Here is a 26,610-nt window from a genome sequence, read left to right as displayed (position 1 = left end):
GCTTCATCTTTATAAAAATGTATCTCGAAAATATTTTAATAATTTTGAAAATAACAATTAATATTTATTTATTTATATACGTTATTATATGATATAATTAATATGTCATATCATTTATATTCTCAATTTAACATTAAATATCCAATAACAAAATTAATATCTAATAATAACATTATAAATTCGAGATTGCAGTTATATAATTGAAATCAAATGATGAAATCAGTTGTAATCTATCGTCAAAGATAAAAACTGAAATAATAAATGTTTAAAAAGAGAAAGAAGCAAAGTTTGTAGACACAATCTGCAAATTCTATTTCAAACAGATTTCGATAATCTAACCGCAGCTTATAGATAAATACAAAAAATAAGATGTTAAGAATGATGTGAGCAATAAACAACATATTTTATATTACATTTTCACGTATTAACGTGAACCAAAATCGATGGACTAAGTTTAGAACTCGAGACTCAACTTGAACCCATCGAAACTTTGCTCCGCCGTGAGTTATAAGCCTATCTGACCGACATTCTCGAACATAACACTCTAATCCATTTTCCTGTACCGTTATAGATGATACAGGTACATTCGGCGACGCTTCCGTTCCGTAAAGGGCTAACGAATAACTAATTCTAACCGGTCGAATCGTCTCGAGAGAGGGCTCGCGGAAGCGAGAGCTTCGAAAGGCCCTTCTTCTGCGCCGGGCACTCGATAATTCAACGGTGATATCCGCGTATTCTTATATATGAAAATCAATACGGAACTACGACGGATTTTCGTCCCCGTAGTCGTAGTCGTGATCCCGACGTATCGTGCAGGGCACGTATCTATGCCTTCCTTTTTTTTATCGGAAGGGCAATTGGAACGGGATTGGCACATCCGTTGTACGGACGCAGTTCGTAAAACACCGTCCGAACGGCGTGGGGTGGGCAGGAACCAGCCAACGTAACTCCGCCGGAAGTACGGAGAGAATACTCCCTTTCTTCATCCCCCGTGTCTTCTCGAAGCCGTTTCTTCCCGTCGCTTGCCCCTTTCTTCTTTCGCGTTGGCAAGTGATCAAGTCGTTGAGGGAATCCTTTATTGGGGAGGTATCCAATTGACGAGAATATGGAACGGAATGATAACGGGGAAGGTAGCGGTTGAGCATCTGATTGTCAAGTGTCTCTCGAATACGTGCCGTATTAGCATGTGCAAAGTGCGAAGACGTTGCTTCTCGCATCAATCCGGGCTACTCGAGGAAACTTCCGTTTGCAAGTTTCATTAAGCGAACGGTAGATTGAAATCCGTCTTGGATCCCTTAATCTGCGTCTTTCGCGCGAAATTGTCTGATTGAGATGGAAAATCTTTTACTAACCCGACTCTTTCTGTAACCGACGTTTTAAATTTAACGAGCCGAGAATAGATTTAATCGTGATCGTCTTTTCGTAAAAAAGAAAATGAGTTGAGGAGGATTAACCCGAGTCTTGATCCTGAGATATCCGGGAGGCTCATAACGAGCTGTTAGCTTAATAAGCTGGATTTCGGAGCAGCTTTGAGCGGATTAAAAAACTATTTTTCCACAAATATCGTTATGAAGAGAGAGAGAGAGAGAGAGAGAGAGAGAGAGAGAGAGAGAGAGAGAGAGTGAGAGAGAGTGAGAGTGTAAGTGTGTGAGAGAGAGAGAGAGAGAGAGAGAGAGAGAGAGAGAGAGCGAGAGAGAGAGTGGAGAGCGTGAGAGAGGAGAGAGAGAGAGAGAGAGAGAGAGAGAGAGAGAGAGAGAGAGAGAGAGAGAGAGAGAGGAGAGAGAGAGAGAGAGAGAGAGAGAGAGAGAGAGAGAGAGAATTGATTTTTCCATAGGAATAAATATTCCTCTTAATTATATAATATTATTTTCTACATAAAATAAGCTTAAATTTGACGGTAATAATTACGCAGTCTTAATAATTGTAAAATATCCTTACTTTAGCGATTGATTGGTTACATTCAAAGCATAAGATTGTTATTTTACAAAATTATTCTTTTGACTTAAACTTTATTCATCTCGTTTTTATTAATTAATCGATTAATAATGCATTTCATTATTATTTACAATACAACGCGTTGACTTAAACTATACGTACGATAAGTTACACGGCTAACGATGGTAATTATTAAAGTAATTTTTACGTTACAGCGAGCAATGTACACGCAGATGAATTATATCTGTATCACTGTTTATGTAAACTGTTATCAAACAATGATGAAAGTGGATACTTATACAAATTTAATACAGAATTTTGATATGTAGAAAATGGATAAATAAGAAATATTATTATTTAATAAGGATTAAAAAAAACGAATAATTCGAAATTAAAGAATTCTAAGAAGTGAATGCTTAAAAATTCAAGAAGTAAACAATTCATCTAAAATAAATTGACTTGAGCATTCAGGAATATTAAAATGCACGAATCAAATAATTCAAGCGTTTTTAAATTGATAGTTTTAAATATATACCGATTAACATTTTTGTAATTTTATTGAGCGAATCATTACCGACATCTGCACGCATCACATAAGATCATTAGCAAAAAAAGATGGCATAAAAAATAATTTCCCTTAACCCTTTCAAGCCCGAATTATTTTTACATCGAAGATTTGTTTTCCTAGATAAATTTATACTTACATTTATATATTTTTTAATTATAATCTCGGATTATATTATAATACAATAGAATATCGTTGACAAATATTATACAGTATAATGTAACATCATGCGATATGATTTAATGCATATCCGTATTATTTTACCCTACGTAATTATATTATAATTACGTAACACAATATATTATATTACATTTATTTTTATATATTTAACACGTTCTTAAGAAATTAATTAAAACGATCGTATAATTTTCATAATATCGTGCGCCGTCGGGGAGCTGGAAAGGGTTAATGAGTCTTATCCCTTTAACTTGCTTTTACATTAATACATAATTACAGGTACAGGCTATCTTGTGATCCGCGAACACGCTGACGAAGCACATTTTGATCTTGGAAAGCCCGAGTAATCGATTTGCTGCTGGAAAGGGCGGATTACTCCCTAAGGGTTAATGAACGGTCCATTAATGACGCACTAAAATACGATCGGTCTCGATCGAAAATGCCAAACGACGAGATTAATCTAACGTTTTAATTTTTTTTTGTTACTCCACGGATATTTGATATACACCAAAATATGAAAAATCGATATGTGCCGCGAGTCTGTCATTAACATGCGAACGATTATTATTCACGATGACTAAACGGTCGCTTAATTAACTTTCATTCAGATCAATCATCGTTTCAGCAAATCATTCTAACGATCTTTCAGACATTCTTCGACATTTAAAATTTCCAACTTGTCATTGGAATTATTATTACGCTCGACAATCGAGAGATTAATCGATCTTATTAATTCTGAAAAACTCCTTTCAAGTGTCGGTTTAAATTATTCATGGTATAAATTTATGAATTCAAACGAACTAGAATTTTTTTCATTTTTTTTTTCATAGAATCAATTATTATTATTAATGACGGACAAAAATGTTGTCATTAATTTTATTTTATAGAATTTCGTATTAATTGATTGTTGTTAGGAAATGTCAACTTTTTCGAAAATATGTTAATTGATAATTATAATTTTCAACGAATTTTCAACGATAAATAATATTTTACTCACGAAAAAATCGTCAATTAATTAGAACATTGTTAATTAATTAGAAATGTCGGAAAACTGTGTTTATTTTAACTGTGTTTATTTTTTACTTAAAAATAACGTTATACGGTAACTTCCTCGGAAAATCTGCTCTTGTCATCGAGGTTGATAACTATGGCGTGTGTTCTAGCGTGACCGGATTTGCTCCTGGATTTGTCTTTTAAATCAGCTTCTTTGCCATCCTTGCCATGACACACTTCCCTGCCGACGTCCTCAACAGCGTGCTTCGAGGAGGTTGACACGGCGATGTCTTTTCCGATTTTCCTCGGCTCCGATGTCTCATTATCCTTCGACGTATCCCGCGTATCCTTTCCTCCGAGCCCGTTTTTCTCAATACATGCGCGACATTGATTTTCGCTCTGAGAACCGTTTCCTAAACAAAGGTAGAATTATGTGCCCCTCGGGGCTCCGCGGCATATAGTGAAAAATTAATAGATTATTTTGAACGGGCACAAAGGGAGAACGTAAATAAATAAAGCGTAGCTGTTGTTTAGACTTCCGGTTTCCACAGTAAATTTAATATTAACCGGGCTAGTTTTCGGGACAGTTTGTTTTGCCGTTCATTTCCTTTTTCCGGGCTTCCGATGCGTCAGGAACAATTTCCTAGTTCTTGCCCCTTAATTCCCAACTTTAAATATAAATGAAATATGCGAGCCATATATACTGCTTTTGTCAGAATTTCCACTTTTTCTAATTTTATCCACCGTCCCCAGAGCTACGATCATTCCTAAATCCGTGCCATTTTTAAACCGGAAAATTTCCTCTGATTTTATTTCCGACTACTGGCTCCGAGCTCCGAATGTGCACATATAAATAAAATGTTTTTCTTCAGTTCATACAGAACTTTTATTGACGAGATTTTATTTCCGAATCGAGATTTTATTGCGCTAATCTTGAAAAACGATTACAATATATGTATTTCACGAGCCCGCTGACCTTTCCCGCGAAAAAATTAGCACACAGTTTTTTTCAAAGTTACTTTCTTACCTGCCCGGGTCTGTTCCTGACAAGCTTGTCCGAGATTAGTTTCCTTCGTCGATTTATTGAGATCATTCAACTGAACGATGCTAGTCGAAATGGCTTGAATAGTGGTGGATACTTGAGCCTCGACTCGATTGGAAGCGTCCAGCATGGCTGCCAGCTTGCTGGAGAGCTCCTGATTTCCTAATAATATGTTCTTCTCCTTCAGGATCTCTAATTGGTTGAGCAAACGGCGGAATTCCTCCTGAAAAGAAGTTTCTCTTGCTACCCCTATCTTATATCTGAAATACTAAAGAATTTAAAATTTAAAATTACTAAGGTCTTAAGACTTAAGACATCATGATTTTAAAGTTCCAAGATTTCTAAAATTCCAAGATTTTATAATATTTCAAAATTCTAAGACTCTAAAACTAGAATATTCTGAGATTCTAGGGTGCCAAAATTTTAAAGTTTTAAGCTTTATGCTTTAAAGAGTTTACAGCTTAGAGGATAAGGATTCTAAAACTTCGAGAGAACTTTGAAACTTTATAACTCGAAAATTAGGATAACATTAGGGCAATACAATCGAGATTCGCTGTGAATCTAGATATTCTAGATCTAGATCGGATTATGTTTAGGTAAGAGGAAGTGTATAGCTTCCGGTATGCTCCACAGGGACCGGAGAGTCCGTCGTCCGACTGCTCCGGTTTACCAGAGCGCTTACCGTGACAGAGTCGCTTTCTTCGGCGAAATTACCCTGCTGAAGCGATATCGAGTTGGTCTGGTTACTAGTACCCTGCGGACGACTGCTTTTCCCCAGGAACTTGCCGGTCGCGCCGCAAAGTTTGCCGATCGCCTCCTCTTTCCCTCCGTCGCGGAACACCACATAAGCCTTTGTTAAATGCGACGTATGTAACAACCAAACTTACACAGCATCGGGTTTCTATTCAAGCTAGTAGGAGGACTTTGCAGTAATCTTGCAAGAAGAGAGAGAGAGAGAGAGAGAGAGAGAGAGAGAGAGAGAGAGAGAGAGAGAGAGAGAGAGAGAGAGAGAAAGGGGAGGAGAAAGAGAGAGAGAGGCAAGTAGAAAACGAATCGGAAATTGCGCGATTTAATCTCATTCGTGCCGATTGAATTTTAGCTTGATACGATACCGCAACTTCTACTTTACTTTTTCCAGTAAATCTCAAACAAGGAGAGACTGATCTATTTACAGATTAATTACATTTGATCACGCGTATCACCCCAATCTTGTTTATTTCGAATAAAGTTTGCTCGAAAATATTTTGAAAACATGTTTTCATTAATTTTTTAGTGCTACTTTTTATTGCCAATATTCAATATTTCAAAGATTGAATAAGCTTCTGCAAATTTCTCGAAAAAAAAAGGAGAACTAAATTCGCCCATAATACTATAAAAATTCGATGCGTTTAAAACTGCTTCGCGGATTAATAAATGTGTAACTGTAATATTTGAATAATTCACTACGTACAATTCAAAATTAAAAAATTTTTGGTCAATCGATACATTGATGTAACAAAATGCGTGCGTCAGGCCGTAAAACATGATGATTGTCATATAGTGAATAATGTTTGTAATAAATAATATTTCTTACTTTACTGCCGAATATCAGACAGAGCAGCAATGTGACGGTAAGCTGGGTATGGCAGAAAAATATGATGTACAATAAATCCGGATTGGCCGGCGATTGCAGGAACAACCTGCAGCAACGGGAAAGAAATTATTCAGAGCTGTTAGCCGCACGAAGCGCTATCGTGACGTAAGAACGGCGAACGCTGCTATACTGTGTGGATTGTCCCAGATCTTCCGTTATTTTTATTTGTTTCCTCCATCTCAAAAATTCAAATTACATCCTTAAATTAGGATGCCCTACATTCTTGATTGCATTAAGTTTTAATGAGAGATGCGTTTGATGCGACTACCTCTTTTCTTGAGAAGAATTGAAAGGAAGATTTAACAAAGGGGAGAGAAAAACGCTCGGGGATAATAAAAATTTTACGTTGCGGTTTGAGAATTTATCGTCACGGCATGTAATCTTCTGTATTGAAAATTGAAGTAAATCACAAAATTAGTGCCGTTAGAAAAAATTTGATTATAAATTCGTCAAGGAAGTCTGTCATTAAATTGCAGTTAAGCTGGGACATGTTGAAAAACCGTCGACACAGAGTATTTACATTTAAAATAAGGGTCGCTCTAAATTGACTTACATTATGCATTCCACGGTTAAATTCTTGAAATATAAAATTCCGAGGAATTTAATTAAATTTAAATATATAAAGACCCTATTGCCGCTTATCGCATCATCGAGCGGTAAACTCATGACTTAGAGAATCGTTCAAATTTCCAATATATATCGTTCGATAGAGCTCTTTCAACGCGTTCGGAGAAACGATTCGAACGAACGATCTCGTGTTACGAATAATTACGAGCGGTGGCGAGGTCTCGCGAGTGATTCCCGACCGAGCTGTAATCGGTCGCTCCGAATAATGAATAGAGGGAAAAAGGGAGGTCTTATAACGCGAACTTACATTGAAACGTTGAGGAAGACTGATAGTAGAAATTCGTTGTAAATCGCCATTGAAATGAATCGACTCTCATTAAACTCCGACGGAGTCTTTCTTACTACGATGCACAACCGGATGCCCCACACGAGAAACATCACCTCGACTGAAATCACGTGAAATTCCAAGTCACATTAGTCTCAATAGCAACTTTAATGTTTTGCTGAAAAGCCCGCAGAGTCGTAGCTAGCGTCACTTGCGTACCGTGTGGCTGGAATATTTTCTAGTTCCGTTCTCGGTTCACATACGTGTGCAAAAGTCGAAACGAACTCGTGCCAATTTGCGTCCTAGTTACGACTCTGTAAATCGAGGGATCGATGGATAGTTCAACGATCTGTGTGATTACAAGTTTTCCGATTGGAGAAGTCCTTGGGAACTGTCAGATGTAACGCAATCAGATAACTTTGCAGTTAAACTCTTGAAATGTAAAATTCAAGGAGGGATTTAAGGAATTAAGAGCCTTCTTCAAACTGTATGAGTAATCGCGCGCCGATCGAGTTGCGGCGTGTTTGTGTAAGATTTTACGTATTAGCCGTTTCTTTGGAGATCGTTATGAAAAAAGTAATGCTTCTTGCGTTGCTCTCTGACGGCAGATGAATGCGAATTAACTACAACGCGAGGTACCCCCTCGATGTAGCCGGTACGTGCTACCAGCTACATTATCCATCTTGATTTAAAATTGCGTTCGGCCATCTGCAGTATTACTAAATCAATATGGCTCACACATGTGTACGAACTTCCACATTATATATTATACAACACGTATATTGTATCACTAATACGCTCTAATCCTTCATAACGCCGTATTAACTATGCGCGAGCGTGCATACAACGATACGATCGCTAAATGCCTCTAATTTAATATAAATTAAATTTGATATACCGCCAAGGGCAATTTTCCGACGGCAGTGAGAAGCGTCATGATAGAGACTCGGTAAATATTTTACGATGTAGACAGAGGCAGACACACGTAACTGACAGTGGAAATGGGTAATACGAACTAATGCTACCTGCCACGTATAATACAGAAACTTATGGATATGGCGAAGCTGGAGGGATACGCCGAGAGACAGATGCCCACTTTCACGCCTCATTTACGCGGTATGTCCCGGAGGTGCTTCGCGCATTTTTGTCCCAACCCCGGTTAAACAAGATTCCTCAGCGAAAATTCGGGACCGGGATTCCCCGGTACTTATTTGTTTTGAGCGCCATCCATCCGCGCGTAACTCGCCTCGCAACTTTCTATATTAAATATTTCAGTAAATAAGCTTCATGTGCTTGAAGGCGCTTGGGGTGAAAAGCAAGCGCGGAGTTTAATTCATCAGAAACTCTCTAACTTTTGATCGCATTCTTACGTGTGCGCGAGGGATCGATCATTCCATAAAAGCAAAGTTAATCCAATGCCGCCTACTTTCTGTACCATATACATATATATATGTACGCGTGCATGTACCGTAGCCCCGCCGCGCTCATATTTCACTGGAGCTTACGATGCAGCTTGCGATTACAGAAGTCCGCGGTATCGAAGGCAACGTACCGAGCGTACAACGAAGGATTAAGCGAGTCGATATCTCTTTTTTTTTCTCACGCAGAACACAGTGGTACTCACGAGTAGTGAAGCTGTGGTCCCACCAGTCAGTTCGGCAGAGATACGCTTTGAGATCGTCGGCGGTCCGCGCGACGATCACGACGGGCGGTGCGACCAGTGTTCTTATGCTAAGGAACACGCTGAACGTCAGGACGATGATGCCAAGCCGCTTCAGCAGGCTCGCGTCCGTTATTTTCACGGCCTTCGCCGATTTCACTCGGAAGATCACGGATATCCTGCGAGTACAACATCACGGATTTCTCGTCGGATCCATTTTTTTCCGTTTGCAGCAATTTTCGTTTTGTTTTTTTTTTTTGTTTTTTTTTTCCTTTATCGATTGACTGACCGAGCCTTCGTTGCTCGATGAGAGGATTTACGGATTTAAAAATCTAAACAGCGGGAGTTACCCGTAGCATTTTGCAAATCTAAATAGATCTATTGATATTCCATGAACGTGGTAACTGGTATCTAACGCAAATGGCATCGTTATTTTTTTCAAATCGATAACAATCAAGCCGGTTATAACTTTTGCACGAATTCCAGCGGGTTCTCGAAAATTATGTGAAAGAATATTATGAAAGTTGTAGAAAACCATCAATATATCAATTCTCATTAATTTTTGTAAGACTTCGAACTTTAACAATTCAATTAAAAAAGTTAAAGAAGTCACGAAGTAATCGAAATATATATCTCAAGATATAATTAAAATAAGACGTTGCGATTACAGCATCATAAAACGTAGAAGAAAATATTCAAACTCAATAAAAAAGACAGGAGAACGTCAAGATCACTTATATAATCGTCATTGGCAATAAAAATTTGACGAATGAAGAACAATTCTTATCTCGGCGGGACGAACAAGGAAAATGGTCACGAAACGACCAAAATGCAATACCATCGAGAAGTGAAGTACACTTACCGCCACGTTTTGAGCATGAGTGCCCCGTATGTGAGAGAAAAGCCAATTTCTCGTAGCCATACGCGCACGGTGCACGTGATGATATTTGGCCTGGGATACATAACTATAGTCTGCAACAAGCAATCATATATTTGCAAAGCGACGCTGCGTGAGCAATTTCCGACGATTATGCGTGTGTCGCGCCAGCACATCTATGCACATTTGCCCAGAATATTCAGTCCATCTCTATATTAATCGTGTAAATTTTAATAACGTTATTTCGATAAATTGTCTCGTTATAGCGTTGTCGCCTCCTGGAAAACGTAATTACGCAATTAGAATGTAATATTTAAAGCGCTTTAGATACACGCCTTTGAAACTGATGACGAGAATCGTCATTGAATCGTCGTCAACGTGCGTATTTATTATTTACGCGTGGATAGGGATATATAGGACAGACATGTATTACCAGGAAATTTATCATTAATTGGTATCTAAATAATTTATGTTTAACGCATAGCAGATACGAAAATGATACATTATGTTGATACCATATATCGCGTGGGTATACGGAAAGGACAAAATATAAACATGTTTATTAAAATATTATCGCACATTTAATATATATTTCAATATATGAATTTATAAATGTCTATTTCGCTACTTGAATCTTGAAGCGCTAATTCACACTAATAATTTTCTTTTTTTTGCTGCTCCGTGTAACTAAAATTATTTCGAGATATTTCGAGATAATATTTATAAAAAAGTCTGTTATCAATATTATTAAAAAAAAAAAACAGTCGTGGAAATAATATCTGAATATTATTGGAAAATCCGCTATGAAAAGCGCGGAGAAAGAATACAGAAAGCAAAAAAAGAAAACAGAATTCTCGCTGAACGAGCACTTTGGAGCGATTTTTCTTTTGTGTAACACGACGACTCTGACATCGCATAAACTTCGGACTCCAACACGGATTCATAGACATGTTAGAATGCTCGGAGACTGATGATTTTCGCGCAGAGAGAAAATAGGATAGCAGAGAGAAATTATTAAAATATAAGAAATAAATCGATTAATAATAATATAGCGTGTGTGAACAGTTTTACACAAATATATACGTTCTCGTTCTGCGTATTCGCGTTTATTAAAAATACATCTACGTAATAAAAATAAAAAAAAATGTACACGCGTTGTAAAAAAATGTAATAAATTCCCGTCTTGCAACTGGGCCGTAATTTTTTTCTCTTACGCTCGAAAATGAGGTTCAAACCGCCGGAAATATTGTAAAATTGCGAAACGGAGTTCTGTCTTAATAAAACAGCCCGACAGGAGTGCGGATTGCGGAGAACAAGGAGAAATTACGGACGGTTCGCACGCACCACAAAATTCGACGGTGGTTCCGCCAGATTCCGCCGACTTTCCGGACTGTATCGCGCGCGCGATTTACTTACACCGGTGCGGCGGCTCTCTCGCTCGGCGAGATATAATACCCAAGTTTAGTGAGAAACGGAAGGCGGTACCCTCCGTAAGCGAGCAAATGACGTCCCATTAAGAATAGTACTTCGAGTTTAAGCGAAGCCATCCGGGAGTTCGTACGTCGTAAGAGCAAACATTACGTAGGCACGTTTCCATCTCCCGACGAGCGACGAGCTCCCGGAGTTAGACTCGGAGAAGAACGTCTGCTACACCTTGATACTAACCCCTTCACGGCCGTGCCATTACTCCAGCGGGAGAAAAATCACGTCGCCATTCTTGGACGGAGAGGCCGGGTCACGTTGCCGACACTTACACGTGACGTTCGTGCGGCTCGATGTTCGCGCAGAGATCCGTGAGCGCGCGTTTAAGTATCTTATCTTATACGTTTAGATATCTTGGAAAGGAGCATTAAAGTTATAATATATTTTACGAGAATTCCGCTTTCCGTCCTTCCAAGGAAATCTGTGCCAACATTAGGTTTAATTTTTGTTGATCCGAATGCCACACGGGACTACTGTATTTACTGAGAACATACTTGTTGTCACTTCAGCTAAACTTTCGTAGTAAATTCTACAATCCGAGAGACGTATACTGTATACAACTTTCGTGTAAGTGAGGGTCACATAACTACTTTCCTGCACAAACACCTCCCGTAAACACCGAATGCCTGCGCCAGTTTCCGTTTAATTACTACAGCTTAAAGTTTATCATTTAACAGTTTTCCAGTGGAACGACACATGTGCGTGAAATAGTTTACGTCTCGATGCGTTATAGTTGATAAATTATTAATTTATGCGATAATATATGTATATACAATTAATAGTGCGAAATGGCGTTATATAGTCTTAAAACAAGATTTCTTTTTTAAAACATTTTAATTATTCTTTGTTTCAAAATTCTTTTAAAAATATTAAATTAAAAGTCGCATCTCTCCAAGAAATCTTTCTGCACAAGTAAGAGAAATTTGAAACAAATAACGGCGAATGCAAAAAACCTCATTTACAACGTACGTTGCAAGAATGAATTTGCAAGAAGACGTGATTTTTCCTGAAATAATACAATTGCGTTTTTTAGTGCGATGTTGCGATGTAACTGCAGCGCTTTAAATTTTTTGCATGCGATAATGCCCGAGTAATGATGTAACCGCTTACAATAAACGCGGTGCGATGGGAATTATCAAGTTAAATTAAATGTGTCTCGTGTTGTGTCTCGTGAACGTTAATTAAGCATTTCATAGCAGCTTCCCGCGATGACTTAAACAGGTATCTTGTGGGTCGTTCCGTCGAAAGGCGAACTCGTAGATCGTGTATACGTGAGAGATCCCCGGAGTTTACGTTTATACAAATGACTTCTCGTCGACGGGATCCGTTCCGGATTCGATAAAGCAGGTTTGCGAAATGTGATAGAAATTCTGCTATCAACCCGATATATCACGTAAGAACGTGCGCGGAATACGTATCACAGCAGCTGTCACTACGGGTCAAAACTCAGAACAACCCAGAATACGATGTCTGGGAATTATTTTATGCTACTGCTACGTGATCTACGCGCTTGACAACGAGAGTGGGCGAACTTCCATCATGTTGCGGGAACATACCCCATCGGATAATAATCCGCGTATAATAAGCGTAATAATGAATAATAAGAAGCCCTCATTTCTTTTGAGGGACGCCATCAGAGACGCGCTGCTTTGAATCGCTCTCTCTCTCTCTCTCTCTCTCTCGTGAAAACTCTCGAGAAATCTGCTTAATTGCAAAGATCTCCAATTTAACACAAGTTAAAGTGACTACTTCATAACTCTGGAATATTTTGAAAGTTACAGATCGCGAGAAGAGAGTCGTAATTACAGACGAGATAGAGAGCCGATGGATTACGATTTCTCATGGGAAACTGGATGGCCGCGGGCTCATGGAACGCATCCCTTTGTCCGATACCTACATTCGGCACGTCCACTTTAATTAGCAAAACATGAGGGCCATTAATAGCTGGTGAATACACGATGTTCGCGACCGATGTGTGCTGCGATACCGCGAATTATGCGTTATCATAATTGGCGCATAGGACGCGCGTGTATACATTAGGGCGGTGCAGTCGCCGCGACAGATGCGGTTATGCAACCGACGCGACGGGATGCTGCATGCGGCACAGGAGAGAGCGGAGAATGCACCGCGCACCGCGCGGCTTCTGCGCGCGGTAAGCACACGCGTGAGGAGGCTTTGTTATCGGACGCCGACGCCACACGACCCTTCATGAATATGAAATACGTTCTAGGGATATGTGAGGCGAGGCGACGCGCGAGACAGCACGACGCGACGACGCGACGACGCGACGTGAGGATCCCACTTACCGTGCAGTATATGAAGAAGGCGCCCAGGACAATCACGCGCAACAAAACCGGGCTGGCCGCTCGTACCACCTGCAACAAATCGGTTTGCTTGTTCATTCACGCGCCGCTGACTTGTGAACTCCGCGCCGATGCCGATGGGACGGGACGCTGGGGACCGAACACGCGTAAATAAAATCAGAGTCGCGACGAGAGCAGTGGGCGGAAGATCGCGTCTCTCCTGCCGTTTGATGCGAACTGGCAGAAATCGCATCTGTCAAAAAATGACCTCGATCTACGCGATAGTTTATATAGACGCGGAGACTTTCGAGACGTCAAAGTTTTCGATTCACGAGTCCGTAAATCCTCAAGATTCTTCGGCATACTTTTGTATAACGAAGCTTTGAAAATTTTTACTCCCTCTTCCTTAAATTCGTCTTCTCCGATACTTATTTTACCTCATTGCCAGTACTACGAAAATAATATACATTATCTTTAAATTAGACAGACAGTTTTGCTTTTCTAATTATTTGCGGTAATCGGAATTTACCGCGGGTGAAACTAATCACGTTTATTTTCAAAGGTACTACCACAGAACGTGAAATTTCTCAATGGTATTCCGGGTTATCTGTTATTTAAGAGTATCTCCCAAATGCTTTATTTATGTTGCCAGCTGTTTCCACAGCATTGTGTTGCCCAAGTTTATATTCAAAATATACATGTTGGTTATACACAAGTGAATAGAGCGGGTATCTAGGCGTGCTCGCTGTTCACTTCGGTTTATTCTGTTGAACAAAATCTGTTTATTTGCAGAGATTGCAGTGCGATCAAAGAGCACACTGTATACAACATGTTTTATTAGACATACACACTGCAGTGTGTATGTTTAAAAGTCAGAAAAAGTGACTGTAGAGAAATCGTATTTGCAGTCCTGTCAAAAATAGTTTTGAAATGGGCAGTTACATGCTAGATATCTTCTCTACTGTACCTTTAATTAAAATATTTATATTTTTTATTGGTACTAAAAATTTTTTCCAAAATACATAGTTACGAAAAATACACATCGCAAGTATAAATGAAGAAATTCTTGAAAGGGAGAAATTAAAGGTGAAATAACTGTAGATAAAATAATTTTTATTAAAATAATTTTTATATTCAGTATTTCGTATTTTTTAGATATTACTTTGCGCTTCTCTCGGAAAAAAATATTACAACGATACAGTTCTGCAAATACGACCTTTGAGACTATCCTAAAATCTGCCCGTGAATTGCTAAAAAGTCAGCTACATGCAACTTACATGACACTTTTTGCCGTGGAAAAAACTAGCGTGGCGCTATCAGCTTGGAATATTTTAACTTGCTAACGTGCTAGCCGACGACGAAAAAAAGTATGTTAGTTTACCGGCGTCTTGAAATATGTATACGGCGCTTTTTTACTACCCATTAGTGTGGAACGGCAGGCCTGTGGCCAATAAAGAAAAACTGTGGTAAACCACGCTCTCTTAACTCATAAATTACAGTTCTATTAAAGTAATCCTGTTGTGCAAAACTGCAACATTTGTGTGTGATATCTGTGATAAATTTAAATCTTTCAATTGCTCACAACTCATAAATTATTCAGCCTATAGTTTGCCGAGGAAGATAGATCGATATTAATGAAGACGGAATACTTTGCATAATACAATGAAACTCGTATAACGCGATAATATTTAATGAGCGGTCCGCGGCGGCGGCGGCGGCGGCGTGTTACAGACGGACTCCTGTAAGCGCGATACTCATTGTCAGTGGTGTATGTATTATTACGGCCGCCAACTGAATTCTTAAAGCCGATAACGGGTTATAAATGCGTCGCACCTAGTTTCATCCATTTGCGCTTTCATACGATATTCAAGAAACGTGCTGAAGTAAAGGAAAGGTCGCGGGCATCGCGATGGGAAGTGCCGCAAAATCCGCCGCAGCGCGAACACCGGGCGGAGAATAATAGCGAATAAAGTGAGTTAAAGTTCGTCTCCCGCAACAAAGCTAATTTCCCGTTCGCGTGTCTCGACTGTTTCATTCGCGCGCTCCAGGACGGACTTATTTGTTGCTTCCGTTTCACCCCGTTTTGCACCGCGTTCCATCTTGGGTGGGTGACAAATAAAAAGAGGGGGAGAGAGAGAGAGAGAGAAAGGAGAGGGGACAGAAAGAAGGAATCACGCTTTTGACCCTCTCGGGAGTTACATAGGCTATTAGTGTTACGAGCGGTAAAGTGCAGTTTCCTTTCTGGCAAAAGGCGATTTGCACGAATTACCGAAGCGGTAAGACCGAAGGACGTATCTGCAGTTCGCCAACTTCTTCTCGGGAGACGAATGTCCCCTAACGATCTTACCAACGAAAAACGATCGCTTCGACCACTTTAGAGAGTTAGGCAACACCCGAAAACTCTTTGGAGGCCTTACCTTTCTTTCGACTGCATAAGTTAAAGATCGACAAATCGTAAGTAATCTGCTTCTCCGTCTCTTACTTGGCGACAATGGTTATCTAGTTGTAATTAGAAATTGTATATTCAGAATTTCAAATTGACACTAAAGAGCACGAACAAACTTGCCAGGTGTGAAATTCCAGACGTCGGCTAATGCGAATGTTGAATACGATGGTGTGATTGAAATTCATACAATTTACGGTACAAACTTGGGTATTATTATTGCATGAACTTGAGTGTAAACTTGAGCCGGATATTGCGGAAGCAACTTGTAACATGAATTAATACAACGCGCTCCAGATCGTCCGTTAAGGAGTGATTTATCTCACGGAATTAATCTCGGAGAATGGCATTTCAATTAGCAAATCCTTAAGTGCTATCAAATTCACTACCGAAACCCGAAACACACATGCGTGATAATTAAAATACGTTATTTTAACATTTTAACTTGTACGATCGCACTCGCCGAGTCGAATCAGACGTCAGACGTTCGTCGATCTTTCGATCCTTCTGAATAAAGCAATCTCGAAATGGAAGAGAATAATATTTGTGTTTTGCCTAAAAGAGCTTTAGAGTTTGCGTGAATTCTACGTGAATCCGTTATAATACACATACACACGAGTTCCATTATTCTGATTTCGATTTAATCCACGTTACGTCCGCAGACGCGGACCATTATTACGACCGGCGGGATATTAAGCTATCTGAACACACGTAGGTATATATATTATGTGCCACTTCATAAGACTGATTACGCCACGATATTAAGCTTGTAAATCGTAACTCGAATATAGATGCTTGCGGGAGGACATCGAACGACCGAAACTTTAGTCGTGCTCGAATTTGCTAAACTTGCGCGCATCGCCGTTTATCTTCCCAGATTTATTAATGGGGTCAAGAGAGTCAAGGAAAAGAATAAGAAAGCGATTATTCCGTCCGCCTTTGTCTTGTCATCTCTAAATCTAATTAAAACATACTTGACTTTAATTATACCATACGTAATCCTACTTTCCTTAATTAGCATGCAGTGATAAAGTAGCGATAATTTAAAACACTTTGCAATTAATTTCAATAAAACTATCAGTTGTTCCGTTTCCAAAAATTTCTTCTGAAATATCTTAATTATTATCTTATTATTTTTATATATAAAAGATCTCCAAACGAATACAATAAAAAACGGAGTAATCTGTCGCAAAAAAAGAGAATAAAATTTTTCTCATAAAAAAATTTATCTTCAAGAAGAATAATTTTGAAAATCAGGAAATTAATAACGCGCAACTTATGCTTCCTTTCAATATATGTTAGACTGTTTAAAAGATTCGCGTTTATTCTTATTTTATTAATACGAGAATTATATGTATATGGTAATGGTACTCCTTTGAATCCATCAAATACTTTTCCTCTATCCCGCCCAGGATCGTTTTTTACGGGAGCTTACAGGACGCCACGCGCAATTTTAATGCATGGGATTCTCAGGGCACGTCGCATGTTTCAGGCTGGGATCCCATCCGAGGAAAATCAAGAGGCAGGGAGCCCCATTCTACGGGCGACGATGGCTCGACGCCACCAATTTCGGGATTACGGTGACAGTATACCACGGAAAATCTGGCCGTTTCTCTGCGCGAGATTCAACTCGGGGCGACTCGTCACAAATTCCGCGAAATTATCGTCGAAAGCGCGCAGCTGAATCTCCACCACGACCATCTCTCCTCTTCCTTCTTTAGCTCCTTTTTTTACCCGTTGCTTTCAATTAAAACGAGTCTCCACTAGAACTGTTCATGTTGCTTTTTCGCATTCGCGACGTCGCAAGTATCTCTCGTGAAAGCGGATGGTTTTACGCGGGATGATTTATGCCTGTGCCCATCATCTGATATGATTTTAAAGTACATATATGATTTAAAGATACGGCGAAGCTCCGTGTTATAAATATCTGAATAGCTTAGCATTGAGAAGCTCCATCGAGTATTCAAGAGTGTTAAAAATGCAAACAACATGTGTTTGCAACTAAAAAAACAAAAAACAAATACTCAAGACTGCGTAATTAGAATAGGAAATTAGACCAACACAGAGCAGAGGAAGAAATTTCCTTTCTCTTATATTTTTTGTAGACACATACGTCGATTATATTTTCTTCGAAAACTTATTCATTAGTCTGCCCCTTTCTCGAAATTCCCGGATCATTACCGTCGCAAAAACACCGGGGAGTTCGCCACGTGCCATTATTGCGTTAATTAGTGTCGAATCCTAGAGTACCTCTTTGATATCTAGACAGGTCGAACGCAGCGCCGCGCTTCTCGCCCTCGTTAAAGGCAAAGGCTGCGAGGTGCTATTTCACGAGCCCAAGAGCTCGGCGAATGAAGGTGTTGGGAGCTCAGAAGGACTAATTAACACTTCGCGGTCGAAAGGATTCTTCGCAATCGCGCTTTTAATACGAAGACGGGTTTCAAATATTATTTGAAGAGTTTACGGCGACGAAGAAGAAAGCCCGATAGCCGATATTCAGAATAAGCTCTTGATCGAAAAAAGGATTTATCTGAATATAGAGTTGAGCGAGGGGGCCCCGTATCTGCATGTTTATTTACCCGTTCGATTTATTCGAAGCTTTATCTGTATCAGTTGAAACTTTATCCGTCGCGGTTGCATAATTTGAGAGGAGAGGACGTCGATAATTATTCCGATAAATACTAAAATTGAATATATAACTGGAGATAATGTAATAAATTTATCACGAATAATGATTATAATCGAGATAATATAATTTCACAAGTAAAAAGAAGAAAAGTTGTTCGAGTAATTGTTCAGATAAATGGGTGATATCAAATTATTGGGATAACTCACAAGCACAGTCGTGAAATGTATGGGCATCGTGACATAATTATTGGGTCACGAGATACTCATTCATCAGATATCGTTTAAAGAGACCCTGCACAGTATCCGGTAACTTTACACCACCGTGATAAGAGCCTTTCGAATAATCGCTCACGATATCGGAGGCTGTGATCTAAGTTGAACAGGATTAACGTGTTAACCTCGATTTATCCGATCGGCCGTTAAGATAAGCTGTAAACGCGACAACGGCACTCTCTTTCTACTGCTGAGCTTTTGTCACAGCGTTCAGATATCCTCCCGTTTAAACGAGTCTGTTGGATTGAACATGTCGGAAGTCTAAGAATATAGCACTCGTGACGGAAAACGATAGGATATCGCGCTTCTGAAGCATAAATATTTATGTATATAATGTATTGAGGTATAAAAGAGACACAGTATTACGCGAAAACGAGATTACTCTGCACGAGTCAGTTTAAAGCAAATCGAGTTTAAAATGAATAAAACTTAATGTGCGACTCGCAAAATTTTATGAATTTAACGCATTTTTGCATAATAAATCAAAATGTCGTTTTAAATGCCGTCCAACTGCGGACGTTACGCGGCCTTACGTTGCTCCCGCATAAATAATGGATTTTGGACGGAATGTCATCTACATAGATATTTCACTACGGACATTACTTGAGTCCTTGTTGGGCTTTTATCTCCGGGTAGACTAAAGATTTATACGCTTGTGGAACACGTTCTCTCTATTAGCTATCATGATATTAGAAATTTATTGACTCGCGTTTATACGGGTGCCTTGAAATATATTCCGCACTTCATCTTTCCGAACCAATTGTTCGGATTTATTTAAGCTTTGAGAATTAAGCTTTGAGCTTGCGAAATATAAAGATTAATTTGCAATGGAGAATCTTTTCCCTGCGAATGAGGAATATTCTCTTGTAAAATATCGGTAATGTCGTAAAATATTGAAAGACTTTAAAGAAATATAAGTTTGAAATCTCTTTTATTGCCTCATCTCAAAAGCTCTCTCTCTCGCTTAATTAAGAGGCAGTAGATACCGGCCTGTAAGTAAACTACTAAAAAAATCTGCTTCTGGTGGAAAATATGAAAAGTGCGCTAATATTAAATCGCAGACTTCTTCATCAGCTATATTTATCTACATGAGAATCCTATATAAATATATAGGGCGTTAAAGAGGAGCGAGAGCGCGCGCTTACGCAGCATGTTGTATTTGTGAAAACGAGGCGAAACGTCTCCGTTAAACGATGCCGCATCGATAGTTTGGAAGGGTCTAACGTAAAGAGACGCGGCTCCTACCTTCACATGCCCGTATTTCCATGTGAAAAGAGCGACGGCTGGCAGGCAAGCGATGATGCAGCACTCCAGGATAAGTATCGCCGTTCGCATCAGCCAGTTCAGGGATACGACGCAGGGCGAGCCATCCTCGCAGGACTCGCACCCCTCGGCGCACGGCAGACATTCAAACACCCCGCTCTCGGCATATTGGTTCTTTTCACCCTGTTGACAAACAACGCGAAATTATTTCTCTCAAGGAGAGACTCTCCGCAAAGGAGTGGTGCGATAACTGCTAGCTGTTCCTCGAAATTAGTTGCTGCAGTTAAAAGAGAGAAATTCTTTTACTTTCGAGAATAAATACGACGCGACGCGCGTATTTCCTCTTCTTATTCGAATTTCATGTTACGGATTAAATACACTTTGTATTGGACTTCAAGACTATAGTTTTAGTAATATAACTTTATTCTATAATCGATAATATCTAGTTATACTGCGATCGTATTTCCCTCTTCGCGAGTTCCCTTTTCTGCAGTATTTTCAGATACAATTTCCGCCATGAACGCCTAAGCATTAATTAGAATTGACGTACATCGGAAAAATATAATTCCTGAAAAATTTTTTTCAAAAAAAATTATCAGTAAGTTAATATATCTTTACAATTAAGACGGCATTGAAGATAATTGTACTGTTTCGATCTAGAAGAAGACAAGTCATATTTAAGAGATTGATTTTTAGAGCAAGAAACACCTCTAAAAAATCATGCATAATATAAGATATGCATTACCAGATATTTTGCATGAAAGACTAACAAGAGGAATAATAATTTCCGAGTTTCTCTCATCCAATTTTCTTTCGCAATGGCGAGGAAGGCGATGTCTCTCGTGAAAAACTGAAATAATCATTTCCAACTTCCCTCTTTCTGGCGCTCTTTCAAGCCAACAATGCACACATCGCTGTCCACGACGCGCTCACCGAAAAAAAAGGATGACACGTCGTTAATATCCCGGGTTCCCAGTTATTAAGGATATTCGGCGGAGGAGACGTCGCCCATTGTAACCGTTCGCGGTTACAAACGGTCGCGCCAACTACTGAAGGGCGCGACTGGAAAATAGTTTTACCGCGCGCACGCGGGCGATGGAAATGCCCATCAAATCACAAAAGATACGTAACACGCGGTGACAATAGATGCCATCGCGCCTCGCTGTCAATACCCATTTCGCTTCTACGAGCACAGACGGCTGGTCCGACGGACGTGAAAACTGCACTGGAAAAAAAGTCTCTTCATCGCCGTCCGCTGTAATAGAATGCACGGTAACGTGCGCTACGTTGTAACGCCGTTGTCGCCAGCGACGATCTAATTGCGCTGTCGCGTCGCTGCGATCTTCCACTCCGCGATCCTGTTTTTGAAGCTTTATAGAACGGAGAACCGAACGGAACGAAAGTGTGGAATGCGATGCTGATATCACGCTGGATATTCCATTCAAACCGCATTTTACATGTGCAATAACGGCGAACCAAATTTATCGAAAATTCATCAAAATGTGCTTCAAATTGCAAACCGCATCGTCGATCTTTTACTTTCAAATATTTGAGGGAAATTATTATTTATTTTTCTGGTGTTTTCGGAGTAAATAATTATTTTCCGACCATAATTGAATATCATACAGAGGACAAAGTTATTTAATCCATCGACGAAATCATCAACTATATTTTTCAATCAAAAATCAATTGTTCCCGTAAATTTTCGCGAATTGAAAGATACAATGTGTATATTTCCATTTTTTTGGGCGCGTTTAAATTTTAATGAGAGATTCTCCCATAAATATGCTGAGGTGTATATAATCGACTTTATATTTAAGAGGTAAAGGAGCCGTTATTGCGATGGGGTTCATCAAAATTTGATAAAGACTTTAAGAAGATTTAAATACCTTACATACTTTGTTAACACAATTTCGCTGCTTCTATGGTACAGTAATTTCTGTGTTTCTGAGAAAAAGAAGATATTACAAAAGAGCATTAAACGTTCTGCGAAGCAGAAAATGGAGAGCGAAGCTGTTTTTACACATTAGTTCTACTTTAAACTATACTCACCATCATCAATCTCTCGTACTCTTCCTCAATGACCGTGCCATTGTAGTACCTCTTGTCCGATTTCGTGTCCGGGTAGTAGAAGCCTCGTTTGCAAACGCATCGATAACTACCGCGGCGGAAGCCAAGCCCGGGAATGGCGATGCACTGCGAATAGAAGACAAAACGATCAATTGTATCTAATCAGTGCTACGTGTTCAAGCCTTTCGTTATTGTGGACGGTTATAATCCATCGGAATTGTTTCGCGATAGCTGATCTGATTCATGGATCTCGCGGCTGGACACTCGCGCTCGAGTGTCCCACTTGATTATAAATTTGTCTATATTTCATTACAATGTGTCATTGAAAAATTGAAGTTTATTTTATCTAGTGTGCTTCGCGAGCATGTATTGATTTAACTTACAACTTAAAATAACGTTCATAATAGCACGTTTTGACTGGACATTGCTTTAACAAAAAAAAAATTTTAATTAATCTTCAAAACGATGTTTTAGACATTAAAAAATTTAATTTCTCATTATCCGAAAGAGTTAAAGAAAAATTGCATATTTAGATTAATCTAAAATAAGTCAATATCAAAGACCTCGTGTTAAAATTCACTTAAAATAGGTCAATGTTAAAATCAGTGTTAAGATTTCAACGTCCGGATTTAATGTGCAATACTTTAATTTTAAAGTTTGCACGGGATCTATTTAAAGCAGTAGAAATAAAAACAATTTGTTAAAAGGGATTGTACGTAGCGTAAAAAATGGCGAAATACATTGTCTTTCGTATACATTTATGTAGCGCTATTACCGCTTAAGTGAAAAAACGAGGTAATATTAAAAAATATCACAGTTATAATGAAAATCTCCATTAAAATAAATATCTACGATAAACTACGGTCATGCCGCAGAATGAACCAGTCCAACAACGTAGTGAAAACAAATAAAAATAGAAATAAAAAAACGCAGACAAAATGAGACGAAATAGCGTCATGAAGGGTAAAGAGTGAAAAAAACGTAAAAAATGGTTCTTATATCGTTTTTATAACAACGAACATATTTTACCCCTCGAAAGCCTCCTAGTTCACGTGACCGACGCGACGGGGAGAAGGATGCTCGAAAACGTTCTTTCCAAATTGCGATCCTCTCCAAGTTCGTGAGTTATCGTTTGCCGCGAATCGGAAAAACGCGGTTTCGGAAAAACACGAGGTTGAAAGTTTGGGGTTTACATAAAGCGTCGGCCGACAAGTGATATGTACTTGCCAGTCTAGATTTCCCGTAATTTCCAGGATTTTCCTCCTGGTATTTACCTATACTCTTACGTGAGGAACAGCTGAACTTTCAAAAATTTGGACTGACATCTCCATAATAACGAAGATGTTAAAAATTTGTAATTTAAATTTTAATGGAGAATTTAAAATCACGTTACAAAGAGGGAGGTTAACGTTGGTTCCATTCGGGCTCTTACTATAGCAAACGTGCCGTGAAATTTGTCAAGGAATCCACGAAGAAAAATACGTGACTCACTTTACAATTTAAATATCAAAATCTGTAAAATTTAAACTGTAAAAACTCAATAATTGCGAACAGAAATTTAACTAAAACATAAAAAAAAACCTCTGACGCATTCACCTGCCAGTCCTGCCACACTCTCTTTCTTTTTCTCTTTCGCGAGTTTTAATCTATGAAAAGTAAAACACCGATAACGCGCACGCGGTTTGTTAGACGAGACAAAAACGCTGCGCGAGCGGGGTGTTTTTCGCGCGGCGGATGCTAGCGCGGCGGGGTCGACAGTGGCATTTACAAATAGAGTCGGTCGCCACGCGGAAAAACACCTCCCCAGTGGTTTTACCCTATTCCGTATGGTACGTTTAAGCGCGCGTCGCGCCCGACACCGGGAAGGACACTCGCGGGAAACATCGATCCTCGGGAAGAACGAGGCGAGAAATTAGCATTACCTCGGTGGTGCGCTTTTTGCACTTGTCGCTGGCGGCGAATATGTTCAGCTGCGTGGATCCAGCCGGCAACGGGCACTGATCTATGTCTACTCGGCGGAGGTCTATGTCGATACCGCTGGTACCCCTGCGAACGATAAATCAAACGTTTTGCGATTAAACCCCGGGCCCCACGTATATAAGATAGGCTTACACATTAGACTTGAGCGACCGACTTGCGCCAGTTACTTCGAGGGGCTGAAATCTCTCGGCAGAGAGAAACGGGAACGTGTCGACGCCGCGCGCCGTTCTTATCGGAATTAGATTAGTAATAGAAACTAACATCTGTTTTTACGCAATTCAAGTAGTAATTAACATCTGTTCCTAACTGGTATTTGCGCAAACTTGTGTAATTGCATTTCCCCGCGTCCTCAGAAATTGACAAGAGCTTTAACACACTGTTAAATTCCTAGTGTCAAATTATATTTAGGTACTTTGAGTTATCTTTAATCGTTCCTATAAGTTATCACTGCTTCTACTCAAAATACGTTGTTAATTTCATTAAACCAATGGAGTTGAAATAATACTGTTTTGTGTCAAGATAATAAATTTCTACACACATGTTGAAAATAATAAAATGTTATTTAACTTAAGGTTAAAGATATTGGTTCAAAATTCATCCTTTAATATTTAACAGGTCTCTTTTGTTATTTATATTCATAAAACGCTGCAAAATGTGAAAAGAATAGAAAAATTCTAGGATGTAAATGTAGAAAAATTTGTATTATACAAGAAAAGCCGAAAAGCAGACTCTCTAAAATCTTATTTGAATTCATACATGAAAAGTGACGTTATTAAAAAAGTGGTGATATTAAAACGCTATTTCACGTTTTCTCTTGGGATTACACGTGTCTGCTGCGCTCTCGTTTTATTATATAATCTTTAACATCAAATCAAATTCTCTTGCTTCGTGTCTCCCGATGCATAATTCAACAGTGCGCGTGTTGCAGCCGATTATGCGTGCAATATATCTTCCGTTGATTCTCGACTCATGTAACCCGATAATCCTTCCGCCGGCATAAAACGCAATATGGTTGCTTTGTACGAAGAAGAGATATACGATATCAGCAGCCACTTCATAACATTCAATAGCCTTGTATAATATCCCGTATCGATTTTTTTCTGAAAAATTTCTTTTTTTTTCGATATCTCGCACAAACGTTCTATTAAAATTCCCGTGGAACTTGATCGTCGATGCAAGATATTACTCTCCCTTCGAAATTGCGAAACTGTCAATGCAAAATCGTCTCTCAATTATTTAGGTCTAAAATTAATTTCTCGATATTGAAAAACCGCCGAAATTATTTTTAACCCCGCTGAATGACGGCACCGCCCAGGTCTGGGACACCCTGTGTAACGTCTGAATCCCCCTCTTTCGATAGTTGGCCGCGGTATCGATTCTTGATTTGCAAGAATTACGATGCGTTCGCAGTTGCACTGATAACAAATTTCCTTTAAACGGATATTGCATTCTTTGAAGCGACATAGCCCCGTTCTTTTCCATCCGGCGACATTTACCATGATTTCTGCGTGCGGTGGTCCGTGAAATTTTGCATTTTTGGATTTAAACGAGGGAACGAGGGAGAGCGACGTTATTTCCGACGTGCGATTGCGAGCGAATTTACGCTACCGGCGAACACATCGCTCGAATATTTCGGTGAATGGCGATTTCACTTAGTCCAGTCAAGTGGAAACGTTTTAGCTACATAGCAAAAGCGTTTTAATTCACTCGGACATCGAACACTAAATAAATTTAATTTCTTAGTTACATGGAAACTTTAGCGTGGAACCCCATTTCAATCGTTCTTTTTTTTTTTTTAACGTACGTACGAGTTAAACGTATTAAAATGTAAAGTTCAGATAATTATCTCCGTGTTCACGTCAAGGAATATAACGAGAATATAACTTCTTACAACGCATGAAAATTCAAAGAGATTAAACACAATATCTCGTTTCGAAGCACAAGAATCCAGTTTCACGGGAAATAGATTTTGCTCAAGCGTTATTTCATTGTCCATCGTTATAGACCGTATGGCAACAATTTTATATATTGAGACAGCAGTGACTAGTTTCATATCCTGCTGCAGACAGAGGAAATACTTTGCGAATTTTTTTGAAAAACATCTCGGAATTGAACGTAGGAACAGAACGAAGGCAAATACGAAAATGGCAATCATATACCATCGCGTGTGCCATTGTTACCATGAAATCGCAAAAATTTCCGTCCGAACTATATAGCAAGACTGGGATAATATTTCGCGGAAGCTAGTATTTTCCATTTCCATGTTGGAGGTCAGCAACAATTAATATCACTGTATTGTTTCGTAGAAAGTGAGAAAGAAGAAACAGAGAAGGGAGACAAGAAGAGAGAGATAGATTCTTGCTCTGTTGACAGAGACTTCAAATGGCCGTTCTC

The 26,610-nt window shown here is 39.2% G+C and overlaps 1 protein-coding gene across 6 annotated transcripts in view; it reads right to left on the bottom strand.

The window, feature by feature from the left end:
• Positions 1-1,819: 1,819 nt before the first annotated feature.
• The window catches only part of LOC139813853 (uncharacterized), a 79,768-nt gene continuing 54,977 nt past the window's right edge, over positions 1,820-26,610 (bottom strand). For 5 of the 6 annotated variants that reach the window (XM_071779649.1, XM_071779650.1, XM_071779651.1 and 2 more), the window contains exons 4-14: positions 24,159-24,282; positions 22,219-22,362; positions 20,149-20,349; positions 13,563-13,631; positions 9,760-9,869; positions 8,862-9,076; positions 7,220-7,358; positions 6,286-6,391; positions 5,395-5,562; positions 4,698-4,980; positions 1,820-4,083 (exon numbers count right to left, since the gene is read on the bottom strand). In XM_071779649.1, coding sequence (XP_071635750.1) covers positions 3,773-4,083; positions 4,698-4,980; positions 5,395-5,562; positions 6,286-6,391; positions 7,220-7,358; positions 8,862-9,076; positions 9,760-9,869; positions 13,563-13,631; positions 20,149-20,349; positions 22,219-22,362; positions 24,159-24,282 — 1,870 coding nt within the window. In that variant the 3' untranslated portion in view covers positions 1,820-3,772. The remainder of the gene's footprint in view (positions 4,084-4,697; positions 4,981-5,394; positions 5,563-6,285; positions 6,392-7,219; positions 7,359-8,861; positions 9,077-9,759; positions 9,870-13,562; positions 13,632-20,148; positions 20,350-22,218; positions 22,363-24,158; positions 24,283-26,610) is intronic. The other variant, XM_071779654.1, reaches the window with a different exon arrangement.

The sequence above is a fragment of the Temnothorax longispinosus genome, chromosome 5, assembly GCF_030848805.1.
Source record: "Temnothorax longispinosus isolate EJ_2023e chromosome 5, Tlon_JGU_v1, whole genome shotgun sequence".
Lineage (NCBI taxonomy): Eukaryota > Metazoa > Arthropoda > Insecta > Hymenoptera > Formicidae > Temnothorax > Temnothorax longispinosus.
Note: the sequence above shows the minus strand (reverse complement) of the source record. Positions and strands in the feature narration are given on the sequence as shown.